Source organism: Papilio machaon, chromosome 8 (genome assembly GCF_912999745.1).
Source record: "Papilio machaon chromosome 8, ilPapMach1.1, whole genome shotgun sequence".
Classification (NCBI taxonomy): Eukaryota; Metazoa; Arthropoda; class Insecta; order Lepidoptera; family Papilionidae; genus Papilio; species Papilio machaon.
This window is the reverse complement of record NC_059993.1, coordinates 7423192-7437020: the sequence shown is the minus strand read 5'-3', so window position 1 is coordinate 7437020 and position 13829 is coordinate 7423192. Positions and strand designations below refer to the sequence as shown.

Genomic DNA, 13829 nt, shown 5'->3' with positions numbered 1-13829 from the left:
ATGCCGAATACTAGACGTAGAAAATTTTCAGTGAAACAAAATTTAAAACCGAACGAAGTCACACAATCACAAAATGTCACAAACACAGTTCAAGTAAAGTAAGTATCGTCCTAGTCTATTTACCTATGTCTAATTTAGTTATTTATTTATTAGAAGTTTTCAATAAGCTCTAACCCGCTTTCTGAACTTTTCCGACAACTTTATCTTCAATGACTTTTTCTTTCATGTTACTGTTACTATTTCAGTATGTTATATGATAATATATGTAACACAAGTTTAACTACATCTGGAGATCAAACAGTTCAGAATACGTCAAACGGTGACGAAAACCAAACAGAATCTATAAATTCAAACGTAGTTTCATTAGTAGACAAAAGTGCTGTACTTTTAGTGGATAAAGATGTATTAGTTAGTCTAAGCAAGGAAGATTTAAGTAACAATTCCAACATTGGAACACCATGTTGTGATAAATCTATAAATATACGTACAGCAGATACAACAAAATTACCTGAATCTAGTAAACAAAGAAATAATACTCGGAGAGAAAGATATGCGAGGCAACACAAAATTAAAATAAGAAATCCAAGGCGAAGAATTCTACCACACGACAAAATATCTCTTAGTCAATCTGAAGGAACTAATACAGATATTTGTAGATCAACATTTGAGAAACCAAATGAAGAAGCCGTCTCAGATGGATACCCTAATATAGAAAGAGGAAGTGATAACTCTATTGAGGATATGTGTCGTATTTGCCACGGAGGAGACATGTTTTGTCAAGAGCTTGGCGATCTGATATCTGCTTGTTCTTGCCGAGGAACTGTTGGCAGAGTCCACGTGAGATGCTTGGAACGGTGGTTGACAGAATCTGGCAAGTCCAGGTGTGAATTATGCGGGATCCGATATGTAACCCGACGAGTCCATCGATACGGTGTACCGAGATCACTCGTTATGTGGATTTTAAGTCAAAATGCTAAACAGGTAATCAAAATTACTAATAACTACTCTCTACAAGATTTTTTCCTTCAACGGAAATCTCAAAACTAATATATTATATGTCGTATGTGTTATATACAAAAATGTCGAGCAAAATTAATATGAAGAATATGTAAGTAATTCCTTTATTGCTTCAAATCCTTGTAACCAACTCCAAGGTTGATAAAATTGAAAATAACTCTTATCCTAAACACATTTTGCGGTATAAGTTTATTCACATCATTCTTCTAAATTTATTATCTTCTAGGCAATCGCCATATACCTATATTACTGCTCTTTTTTGTGACAAAACCCAAAAATAATAATTAAAATTTTATTTCTTTTATAGTTAATGGTGGACACATTGGGTATAGTATTAATGTCTCCACTCGCTGTGCTAGCAGCGTGGCTCTCGGGCAAAACGTTTGCTGCGCTGATCTCTCAGGAGAACCACACATCGCCTGCGCCCTGGCCACTTGCTTCGACATTCGTCCTGGCCTGTATGACCCTTGTGAGTACGTAATGTACTATTTTATACTCATTCCAGGCAGTAAGTAAGTAAAGAAAGTAATTACAAAACTCTCTCATAAAAAAATAATTTCGGAAATATAATTTTTTGTTGTATAATTGCCGCCATATTAGCCGCAGGTGCCAAATAGATCATTCTCTCTATCTCCATAGGTTGGTAGAGATCAGCTTTTCTAATAAATCTCTTCTACTTCGCTCTATCCTCGACATCTTCGTTCTAAGACTTGGCTGTCACCCAAATCTTTGATCACTACATCTTTCCACAATGTTTTGGGTCTACCCTGGATCTGAACACTATAAAATTCATATAAGAAATGTTTCCATACTTTTAACGCTTTTCTGGTATTTATTATTTACTGTTTTAATTATTTTGAAAGGTTTGCTACTATTGCTGGATAGTATCGGCGACGACCCGCCACACTCTGAGCTGGTGGATTTGGTACCGGGCGCAGTACGAAGTGAGACTACAACTGCACGGCGATAGTGAAGAATGAACATGTCTTGTGGTATTCATCTTTCTTTGTAACTGTTGACGCGAAACTATATTATATGGTACATGGAAATATTAAACATAAGGAAATTTTGTAATAAATGAATATGGAAAAGTCTAATGTGTTTTTTTGTTTGTCAACGCATCGAAGAATCAAAAGAACTTTAAATCTTACTAATATTATAAATGCGAATATTTAGATGGATGGATGTTTGTTTGAAGGTATCTCCGGAACAGCTCAACGGATCTTGATGAAATTTGACACAGATGAAGAACATAGTCTGGAAGAATATATAAGTTACTTATTTAGTTTTTTTAATTCCGTGCGGACAGCTTGTATTATATAAATATGCTTTTTTATACACTCTGTGAATAAGAATCTAATAATTTAAATTAAAGTAATTACATATAATTTACAGGTAAAATTGTTACCAAAACTTCTATACGTTATAAAGTTTCATGATAAATCTTCAGAGTAAAGAGACCACGTATACTTTTCTTTACACAGAACTCAAACAAAGCTTTCAGCTCTCACATTTACGAATATGTTTAATATCTTAGCTTTCAACTTTAGTATGTACATACACGAGCTTCCAAAGAAATATATTACTTGAATAAGTACATTTAACTATATTACTTTTTTAACGTTAAACCTACGATAACTTTCAAAATAGAATCTAACTGTAGTCTATATAGATTTGGTTTAAAGCCCGCTCACCTTCAGCTTTAACTGAAAAGTTTTAATTACAATCGAACTCTACTAACAAAACTGAAGGAGTGCAAAATTAACTGTTGGTTTCTGAGACCAAATTCTTTGACAAAATAGAGATAACAATATGTTTAAAAAAGGGATTTTGATTTTAGAAACCCACGGTAAGAGCTGTAGTGTTAACTGGCAATTCAAATTTTGCTTAAATATCTTCATTTTAAACTACACAGTTCAACTGTACAGTTTAAACTGTGTCTCGTTGGTAATATTTCTTGATAGTTTATCTTTTCATAGGGAATCAGTGAAGAAAATGGCACGTTTTACACATTTTTCCTAAAGAAATCAAATACACATCGAATATACAATAATATAGGGAAAAAGTTAGAAGATTTATTGCTCATATAAGTGTGGCTTACCGTGCGTAACGCATACACTGGGCATCGTTTGGTTTCTAAGTCCAATTGTATGAACGAACAACAATAAGTATTAACTAATAGTTTATTTTTCTTTTACTTTAATAATATTAGTTTTAGTGGTAGATAAATGACCCTTAACAACTAGTGGCAACTGGCCAATCACAAAGTATTCTACTAATAATTTTATCATAAAAAAAAACGCAGAAACCAGCAAATTAAGTCGCCGTTGATATATTTAAGTGTTTTTCAATTATTTGTAATATATAAATGTACAGTTTGTATTTATTTGCCGTACCAAATGGAGTTATTTCACAGAAGCCGACAAAGTTTCATACAATTTGTGTATTGTTTTCTTGTACCCAATTTATTATAAGCAATCGTGCACGAACAAAAGATACGAACTCAAAGACCTTTTATACAACTTGCAAAACGTTTACAACTGAAACAATAACATATTGTCTTATATCAACTACACCACTTTTATTTAAACTTCTCTCGACTTTATTTCCTATCAAGGCTAATATCAAATAAAATAATTTGTAAATAAACCAAAACCCGATTTAACGATTGGAGCCTTCTTTGAAACACGCTTACAAATACAGGCCACAGCGAACTATAATAATTCAAAATTCAGCCTTCTAGCATTGGAAAGATGGATCTAATTTAAGTTAAACGTACCTCCTATATTAATAAAATTTTATTTCATAGTTGAGCAATTACCAGAGTTTTAACATAAAGCTTAAGTTGTACATATAACAGTTATAAAAATATTTATTATTAAATGCTCGTCACATATTTGAAAATGCTTCAGTTCATAATTGAACTGACATCTTCTATCCAGTCAGGCCAACTTCTAATCTCATTGTACAGCTTTCTGCCCGGACTCTCAGTGGCTATAAGCTGACGATGTCCCACCACGTGGTAATTGGAGGCCAAGTGACCAAGATCAACGCCACACTTGATTAGCGCCTTAGCAGCGTTAAGAGCTTGAGTAGTCGGCTGGTCTTCTGCAAAATATATACTGAATGAATCTGGGCATGAAAACAAGCTTGATAATTTGCGTTCTTTTCGTCCATATAATTATGCAAAATTAAGTGCTATAGGCATTTAAATATTATCTTTGTTACCCTAAAAATACACTGCACATTGTATAAATGCATATGTTCATCCCAATTGGATGTATTGATATAAGTTTCACTACAGTCGAAACCCACATTTCTAAAGCAAAACTAAAATACTACGAGTGGAAATAGACTACAACCAAAGTTCGCAGCTTCGATGGAACTGCACTGTAATTTAAAAAGTTAAACATATATAAACTTCAATTACAACTACGGACGATTCAATAAGGCAAAGAAGGAAGAAGAAAAGTTTGTCTTACTGTTAAAGTTTCCAATGAAAGCAACGCCAATGGATTTACTGTTGTACCCGTAAGTATGTGCGCCGGCATGAAGCCATCCGGGACCTTCGTATACCTTCCCGTTACCGCCGATGAGGAATCTATAAGTACATATTAAAAATAAGCAATTGACATAACGTTCTCGATGAGACAGGTCAGGTCAACCGGATCATGTTACCTATGGATCCAGGTTCAAATATTGAGACAGTGGCAACTTTATTTACCGACTTAATAAGTGTTTAACAAAAGTAAGGTAGTGATAACTTAGTTTTGATACATTCAAAAGTATTAAAACACTAATAAGTATGTCAGATTGAAAGATTAAATAAAAATGTTTGATAAGATTGCGTGAAAGATGGCAATTAAAAAGGGACTGAAAAGAAGGAAGATCGATCTGGAGGACGAAAACTTGTGTGCTGATTCCACAAAGTGGGATAAGGAGAGGGAGATGATGATAAAGATGGTGATGTAATAACTCATTGTGTGATGAAACTTATATTATTCGTGTCCACAAGGTAAATAGCTAACTCACGATTGTCCAATATCCCAAAAGTTCAAAGTGTCCATTTGATACGCTTGGATGTTCCTCACGATCTCTGCACAGCCGTCGTCGGTCGCGCAGGTGGGGGTCACCGTATGCTGGATGATGACAAGGTCCACCGGCCGCGGGAGGTAACGCACATGGACCGGCTTAAGTCCATCCCACTCTTTGCGACTCACTATTGTAGGACACTCTGGAAACAAACGTAGAAATAATTTTATTTATGTTGCAGGAAAACGAAGCTAAAGAAATTTTTACACTTTCTTCTATTTTTCTTAGAAAAAGGCATAAGCAAAATTTTTATCACTTTCCATCATAATCTCATCATCATCACTTTTACGATGAAAACACGATAAATAATAAGGAGTCCCATTCTTACCCAACAAAAACAAACGATACTAAACTGGGTTGACTCTAAAGAAACTATCGACTATCCTTTGTATAATGTCCACCATTTAAATATGTCCAAATATTGCATAAATATTGACTGTCGTTTCACCGGTTCCGACAACACAATCATAAACACAAACAGAATTGAATATAAGTCTTAAAATTGCAACAGCGAATGTTAGTTGGTTACATTCTTTCACACAATGTGTACAAACACAACTACTGCACAAATCTTATTAATATTATGGATGGGTGTTTGTCTGAAGGTATCTCCGGAATGGCTAAACGGATCTTGATGAAATTTGGCACAGGTGTAGAACATAGTCTGGAAGAACACATAGACTACTTGTTATCATTCTTTTAATTTCGCGCGAACGGAGCCGCGGGCGACAACTAGTCACCTTAAATCCGGCTATATAACAAACGTCTGAGCAATGTTCACAAGATCACTGAACTACAATTTAATAATACATTGCTTCAAAATGAAGAAAAAAATGAATCTACTCACTTGCACTGGTATAACAACATTGCAAAAAAAGAATAAAAACGAAACAATAATATTTAAATATCATTCTCATCGTGCGAACGTCGCGAGTATTAAAAAGATACTGAAGTTTCCTTGCAATGACGCGTCTATAAATTCTTTACGTTGAACCAATAATTATATGGTCAAGTGTGCATCTTTCGTCTCTGTTTTTGCTCGTACACTAAACAAAGATAGAATTGCAATAGGCTATCAAGGGTTCAGTGTTGTTAATTATAAAATGTGCAATTTGTAATTTTATTAAAGGTTATCTTCAAAACAGTAGTTAAAACGTACATTTTTTTAAATATAGCTGTCGTCTGCGACTCTCCGCGTGGAATTAGAGAAAGCTTAATTAGTCGCCTATATGTTCTTCCAGACTATGTTCTAAATCTATGTCAAGTTTCAGCGACATCAATTCTACCGTTCTGGAGATATCTTAGCAAACCATCCATACATACATCCAAACATTATCATTTATAATATTAGTAAGATTAAGAAACTTTTTCTGCCTATAATATTTAAGCAGGAATTTACAAATCTTCATATTAAATAATTTTTGTTTTTGTATGTAAAATTTATGGCCAGTAAATATATTCTGTTCAGCAGTATCATAGTTAGTCAGAAATTATCTGCTAGTTTATTTTCAGCCCACATGGCCAGAAAAGATCGTCACACTATTCAATCTTACATCTGACGACAGTACTATTCTGAAGGATTCTCTGGTCTTCCAAACATTTCCGGAGCGCCATGTGTAAAAACTCTTTTTATTATCATAATACGACACATTAGAAAGTAAAAATTGCTTTAGTAAATAGTCAATTAATTGCAGAAATTGTGTTTAATTTCTAGAATGTGTGAAGCATGTTTGCAAATCAAATAGTAGAAAGGTTAAAGTGTTATCGTCTGATTTATGAAATAGTTCGACGACAGACATAAATAAATAAAATAAAATTTATAAATTAAATTGAACATTATTTTCTTTTTTTTTATTATAGTAAGTAAGTACTGTTCTGATTTTTTACATGAATATTTTTTGACACTTTCTATTCTCTGCTTACCCTGTTTACATAAATCACTAATAACACAAGGATAAAACAAATGCCGAGGAACTTCGATACACACGACTTTACACTAAACATTAAACAAATACACATATAAATAATTTAAAAAAAAAAAACAGAAATTATACTCCGAATCCAAATCCACTATCTCTCAAGTCATGCGCATAACCGTCGTATAACGTAATGTCAAACAATGACTGTCACTATTCAGGTCGCCCGACTCTGCGACGGGAAGAACCTGCCTCGTTTATCACGTGTCAATGGTAAGATTATCACGAAATAATAATTTAATTATCTGAAAACTCGATTTCTAATTTAAGGAAACTATTTTTTATTATCTTTGTAAAAACCTAAGAACACTAAGAATAATTATTACGATTGCAAAAATGAAAACAATATAAAAAATATGATTTACAAGTTGTTGCTCTACTAGATTTAGCACTTTTATTTATGAGAGCACAAATTGGTTTTACTGCACACTTCATCATTAGAACTGCAATAAACAGATGTGCTTGTTTATGGAGCGAATGTCCATAAAATCCTTTACAGATATTAGTCAAACTAATTTATAGTTTATATTTAACCAAAAATTGATTCACAAATAAAGAAGTATAAAATAATAACGTTGAAATATAATGTTATTTGTAACTGTATTGTTAGAAAATGTTATAACTAAAATTGCATATGATGCGTGTTCAATTTTGAGTTTACATTTTAACTTAGGAAATTATTTAACCAATAAAACTTATAAATATAAAACTATTTTTATAAGTAAATAGACAGATCATGGTACTGGTACTCGACTATCTCTCTTTCCATATTTCTACACAAATATTCCGATTAAATTTAATAGTCTTCAAGGATAGGAAAACTTACTGAGACCAGAATATATCTCGATCATGTTCACAATCCCTATGATGTGGGTTTCTTCACAATTACATGAAAAACGCAATTTACTTTTATTACGCAGTTTAACTGGATGAGTAATAACTACCGCATTTTATCTCTTGCTAAAGTAATTCTTGTAATAAAGATTTGTTTAGTATACTTACATATAAAACTATCCAAATGCCCACATATAATTCCAGTCTTATACATTGCAAAACAGGCGTTATAATAACTAAAATATGAACTATTTAAAAAAAAAAAACATTATTTTATTGATTGACCCTTCAAAAACTGAGCCTACGTGTTCTGTGTTAGACAGTGATTTAAGAGATATTTGTCGCTTTGTCATTCTGTCTTGCAAGTTAATTAAAAAAAAACTGCTATAATATTCACTGCAATTAATTAAAAAAATATTTACGATGCTATATTTTGACAGGCGCTTTGCGAGTGCCTTAATAAATTCTTCAACAAATATGTTTGCATATAATTTTAAAAAGTAAGTGACTTTTCTAAAAACTGACAAAGAATAATGGTCGAAGATTCTTCTTCGATCTTGCAAGATCTTTGCAAGATCTCTTCGGTCGAAGAGATCTTGCAAATACCTAGTAGATCTTGTTTTGATAGTTTACAAAAATTAGTATAAAAGAGAAACAAAAGTTTTCAGAGCAGCATAATATGTCTGTAGGTGGCAGAATTTTTATCTGAGAGAAAGCGCAATGTCTGTCCGTGACAAAGCACTCGAGACATTTTAATTCCTTACTTTAGAAGAATTTAGAAATAAAAAATACTACAAATATTTATGTTTAACATATTTGAAAATAGTAAATGGATCAATGAGGTAATAACTTTTACTAATTGAAAAGAAATTTTACTAAAATTAAACTGAATTCAATTTCAATATTTCATAATTTTCCAACAATTCATCTTAGGAAGGCATTAAATGTTACGGCTCAGTATTTTCTGATTATTTTCCAATCTCTTGAATCTAGATCGTTTGGAATTTTATTTAGGAGCATTGTCGAAAAGGCGATTTTCTATGTATTACGTTCTTATTGTTATACGAGAGTCGTATTTTATAGATCTTTCTACTCGACTAAGTGTCTACAACGTCTATATAGAAATATAAGAGACTCTATTGCCCACGACTTCCTCTGCTTGGAATTGTAAAAAACCAAACTTAAATGCCCAGTTATCGTCGTAATTTTGTAAAAAAGAGAAACGAATTAATTCTGGAAACCGTTTATTTTTACAGGCTTAAAAGTAGGATGCATTATTCCAGATTAAATATCACTGCGCTAATCTATCTATATATATAAAAGAAAGTCGTGTTAGTTACACTATTTATAACTCATGAACGACTGAATCGATTTGACTGAAAATTGGTGGGCAGGTAGCTTAGAACCAGGAAACGGACATAGGATAATTTTTTCCCCGTTTTCTATTTTTTATTCCGCGCGGACGGAGTCGCGGGTAAAAGCTAGTGTTATATAGATCCGTTAATCCGTTTACAATTACCTGGTAACAAACATTTATGCATCCATACAATTAAACTTTTCCATTTATCTTGTAAGATGATGTTTAATTAATGAATGGAAAATTAAAACGTTCTGTTTACTCTTTGATTTACTAAGCAAATAGTTACCAAATATTTAAGATAAAGTGATCTAATTAAATAAAGTAGGACTTGTTATCTTTATTTCCTTATCGATGTGTTTTAAACTTCATTTAAAATTTTATAAAATAATAGAACGATAGCTGATGTTTTTCTAAAATCAAGTTAAAACAATTTACCCGTTAATAATTGTGTCAGCCAATTCATTGTTTAAATTCTCGATGATGGAAACTTCTTCATTAAAATGAGACAAGGGTTCAAGATACACTTTGCCGAAATATTCACGGAACTAAGACAGTTCAAATAACAACGTTAAAATAACTTTGTAAGTTGAAAATATATTTGACTTTTAAGAGACAGGATCTGATTCAAATAAAAACAAACAATAAACGCTTGCTTGTATTGTTTTGTATGTGTAAATTTTTATTCAACATGCGTTTATAAAAATGTTTCTCTTTCATCTTCCGCGAATAATGATAGAATTTATTTATTACAACGGAGGTTTATTGCCTAGTCCGTTTCTTTATAATCGAAGGAAAATATATATAATCAACCAATTTTCATCAAGTCAATGAAATTTTATGAAAGCTCACTAAAGAAACTTCGGTCTTTCTGTTCTTGTCCGGGTCATAAAACAACTGAACAACAATAATATGCTAATGTCAAAACTCTCCTATTAATTATTGTTAGATGTTGATAAGAACCGATGTTAAATTATATACGGGGTGTTTTAACATAAAAAAATTCAGTTCTTTTTATAACACAATTTATATTTGGGCTACATACAAATTAATTTCAAATTCATTGAAACTAATTACTTAAATAAACAAATTACGGAAAAAATTATTATAATAAAATAAAAAAAAGTTAACATTTTAAATAAGATAGTAATTGATAATAGTCGAATGGCGGGATTGGAACCTTAAACCGCTTAGTCATAAATCCGTAATCTTAACCATTAGGCTACTGGCTTTTCGTAATGATATTATTACAATGCGTACGTCCAATGTGACCACGTGCTGATATGTTCCTGCAACTTGTCTCCCGGACTATCGGTCGCGGACAACTGTCTGTGACCTACAATGCGGTAGTTTGGTGTTAAATAGTAATTCTTAACACCACATGATAGCAGATCTTCAGCAGCCTGCAAAGCTTCGGGTGTTGGGAGATCATCTGTAATCGTAAAAATTGTGTTACAAACAAAGTCTAACTGCAGGTTTCCACGGTCAAAAAACATAGATATATTGCCACTCATTTTCATTTGTACATGCATCAGCAGTAAAAACGATGGTTATATGAAATAAAAAGAGAAAAAACTAAATAATGGAACTTGTTTTCAAACTAAATTTCAATGACACTTAAATTTTTTAAGCCATAAAGTGAGATGGACAGTATTAGAATTGCAAGAGCTTTACGATTACGATACGAGCTTGAAATAAAGATTATTATTATTATACTATCATTATAAAAGCTACAATAAAAATAAAGAGCATACTTATGTAAGAAGGAGGTGTATTTACGATTATAGTAAACAAAATCAACTTGACTTGCATAATCTTACTTACACGAAAAGTCCCCTATGAAAGACACAGCAATGGCTTTATCATTGTACCCGCGCGTGTGAGCCCCGACGTGCTTCCAACCTGCACCTTCATACACCTTACCGTTGCCCCCGATTAAGAATCTGCGAAATATTATTAAAGAGGCATAATCGAAAATATTTGAAGAGAGGTTAAATTACATATTAAGTTAAAACTTGTGAAACAGTTCCCTTACCGATATGTATTCTTGGATTACTGTCCAGCAGTGTGCAGACAAGGACTGACGACGCTGATGATGGTGATAAATGACCAGAATATTGTAATTTCTAACCTAACAGCATGCATCTAGTAACTCAAGAGAGTTAAGTACATCTGTTACGAGTATGAGATATTTATGAGATGTCACTCCTTTAGTGGGAAAGTTATAAATGCTACTTACGATGGACCGATATCGGTGAAATTCAAATGATTAATATGGTAATCTCTTATACTTTTCAAGCTGCTTTCACATGCGTGATCATTGTTACATGGCGGTGACACCGTGTGCTGTATAACTACAATCTTCACTGGCAAATCTAATAGAACTGTACGCCGTGTTGACTCGCAGCCCCATATCCAGATCGGTACAACGCCACAACTCGCATCTGATTCAGATAGATCCAAAGATATTATAGTAGAACTTATTGTATAAATATGAGATTTGTTTTTAAAAAGTTGGCTTGTCCGGGTATCAAAAAATAAACTAGACTGATAACGCTTTTTTAGATGTATAAGTTCATACTAGATTCATGTTTGCAAAAAATAATACATTTGAGAACTACATTGAAGTCGGTGAAAAATTAATAATATTCTTACCAATAAATGCTGTTGATGTTGAAAATATTTGATGTAAGCCAAAAGTAACTAATAAGAAGAAATTAGACATTTTGATATAATTTTCAAAGCAACTTTTGAATGTTTATATAATTAAATGCCTTTAGAAATCACATGAGTGGGAGCCAGGGAGATGTTGATGCCTATAGAAATCTTTCTCCAGATTGAGTCTAAAACCACTTGCTCGTATTTAAATACTCATGAAATATTTCGTCCCCGACTGTTGAAAATTCCAATACGTTCTTATCAATGCTCTTAATAACAACGCAAAACATAAGGGCAAAAGATCGTTTTGATATTAAAACAATAACGACATTGTAAGGTTTGCACCATTTACTTATTACTTAAAATTAATTGATAATATTAAGTCTTTTTTTTTCTTCATTTGTTTATTAAGATTTGAAATTACAGATTGCCATTTTGCGCGATGCTTTCTTCCTTTCTGTGACTTTTTTTTCCGGGGTAATAAGAAGATTAAACGGGGATAGGATCAATAGGAATAGTAAATATCCTTGTTAATAAATTAATAAGTAAAATAAATTTCTCTGCATAATGCAGAAATTGATTGGAACAGGGATATGTTCAATGCTATCCTCTAGTCTAGTGCGACGGGTGGGGTTCCGGCTCTTGTGAAACGCACCGGTGTCCCATTGCATTCAGTTTGCCCGCCACTTGAGAGGGCATGCGCTCCTTTTTCAACATCAAAGCAGCATGATGTCAATGACAAAGCAAATCACGGAATCATATTGTAAGGCAATCAATCCCCGCCCAAACCGCCTATGAGCCCGTTGATTCCTTTCTGTTACTATTGTGTCTGGTGATCCAACGCCCTACGCCAGCGCTGTCTTTAAAATTTTTACTAAGACGCGTCAACAAAACTAGAAAAACAGAAATAAATCACAAAAATCTACTAACGAAAGAAATATTTAACCCTTAATCTACTAATAATAACTAAATAATTATTATTATTGACAACCTCTGCGTGATATACTGTAGGCAATAGTTCTTCCCCGAGTGCGATAGCCTATGATTGAATTGAGCGAATGAAGCACGCTTAACATTGTACAGTAGCATCCAAACTTTAGGGTTCTTCAAACTTTATTGACAAACTAGCTGTCGCCCGGACTCCATCCACGCGATATAAAAAAAAAATATTAGTAGCCTCATCCTAGTAGCATCTAGAAATTTCATGAAGATCCGTTGAGCCGTTCTGGAGATACTTTCAAACACATCCATCCTTTTTTTGTGACTGACGAGCCACTGTTTGCCTTGAAGAGGCATTTACAGGTCCACCGGGCTTGAGGTAGCCGAACGCAGATGGTGCTTAGCCTTAACCTCGTTTATTAGCAACTAAGCTCGAGGGCTCCCTCAGGAGCCTCGGCTCGGGCCGTTACTTCAATATTATAACCGGATTGGGAGGCCACCGAGCTCTTAGTTCGCTTCGGTGGACGCTCCATGGAGTGACTGGGCTCAAGGGCCCCACCCATCCATCCATCTAAACATTCGCATTTATAATACTGGTATAACTACTATTACTACCAGGCTTTAGCAATTAAGCTGAAGCCCTCGACTTCGTGGGCACAATATTAAAAAAAAGAGAAAAGAAAGTTCCCATGGGAAAATATGTAGAAGTGCAATCAATGCATATATTTTGCAAATTGAACTTAGATCCTTTTAACCGTTTTAGAGTTAGGTGTTAACAAACATCCACTTCTAGTATCGGCTTGATATATACATACATATATGAGTGCTAACCACAACTGTATGCATGTTTTCCCCTACCCGCAGTGGGTCCTACTCAACCCACAAGCAACAAGCGCTTCCAACTAACCCCGAGCCGCCTTACAGTTTGAATTTTATAATACATTTTACTGAGCAGA

The 13829-nt window shown here is 33.4% G+C and overlaps 3 protein-coding genes across 3 annotated transcripts; 1 reads left to right on the top strand and 2 right to left on the bottom strand.

The window, feature by feature from the left end:
* On the top strand, positions 1–2098 carry LOC106720098. The gene is made up of 4 exons (XM_014514680.2): positions 1–98; positions 246–981; positions 1325–1486; positions 1881–2098. Exons 1-4 carry the CDS (start codon positions 1–3, stop codon positions 1995–1997), a joined length of 1113 nt encoding a protein of 370 aa, XP_014370166.2. The 3' UTR covers positions 1998–2098.
* A 1641-nt stretch (positions 2099–3739) lies between these two features.
* LOC106720240 (peptidoglycan recognition protein) lies at positions 3740–6083 on the bottom strand. Its single transcript, XM_014514835.2, has 4 exons — positions 5957–6083; positions 5050–5251; positions 4500–4618; positions 3740–4125 (listed from the first exon to the last, which is right to left on the bottom strand). The coding sequence occupies exons 1-4, from the start codon at positions 6024–6026 to the stop codon at positions 3926–3928; spliced, it is 591 nt and encodes a 196-aa protein (XP_014370321.2). The 5' UTR covers positions 6027–6083; the 3' UTR covers positions 3740–3925.
* A 4367-nt stretch (positions 6084–10450) lies between these two features.
* Positions 10451–12001, bottom strand: LOC106720099 (peptidoglycan recognition protein). The gene is made up of 4 exons (XM_045678952.1): positions 11932–12001; positions 11516–11720; positions 11101–11219; positions 10451–10708 (listed from the first exon to the last, which is right to left on the bottom strand). The coding sequence occupies exons 1-4, from the start codon at positions 11999–12001 to the stop codon at positions 10524–10526; spliced, it is 579 nt and encodes a 192-aa protein (XP_045534908.1). The 3' UTR covers positions 10451–10523.
* Between the last annotated feature and the right edge of the window lie 1828 nt (positions 12002–13829).

Bases quoted from the DNA above. Each gene is read 5' to 3' on its own strand.
- LOC106720098 (XM_014514680.2), top strand. From the start codon at position 1: ATGCCGAATACTAGACGTAGAAAATTTTCAGTGAAACAAAATTTAAAA. The intron at 99-245 runs GTAAGTATCGTC...TTACTATTTCAG, and splicing joins ACAAACACAGTTCAAGTAAA to TATGTTATATGATAATATAT. The intron at 982-1,324 runs GTAATCAAAATT...TTTCTTTTATAG, and splicing joins TAAGTCAAAATGCTAAACAG to TTAATGGTGGACACATTGGG.
- LOC106720240 (XM_014514835.2), bottom strand. From the start codon at position 6,026: ATGAGAATGATATTTAAATATTATTGTTTCGTTTTTATTCTTTTTTTG. The intron at 5,252-5,956 runs GTGAGTAGATTC...GTTTGTTTCCAG, and splicing joins ATGTTGTTATACCAGTGCAA to AGTGTCCTACAATAGTGAGT. The intron at 4,126-4,499 runs GTAAGACAAACT...TATATTTTGCAG, and splicing joins TTTCATTGGAAACTTTAACA to AAGACCAGCCGACTACTCAA.
- LOC106720099 (XM_045678952.1), bottom strand. From the start codon at position 12,001: ATGTCTAATTTCTTCTTATTAGTTACTTTTGGCTTACATCAAATATTT. The intron at 11,220-11,515 runs GTAAGTAGCATT...AATATTTCGCAG, and splicing joins TTCACCGATATCGGTCCATC to ATTCTTAATCGGGGGCAACG. The intron at 10,709-11,100 runs GTAAGTAAGATT...TTACGATTACAG, and splicing joins TTTCATAGGGGACTTTTCGT to ATGATCTCCCAACACCCGAA.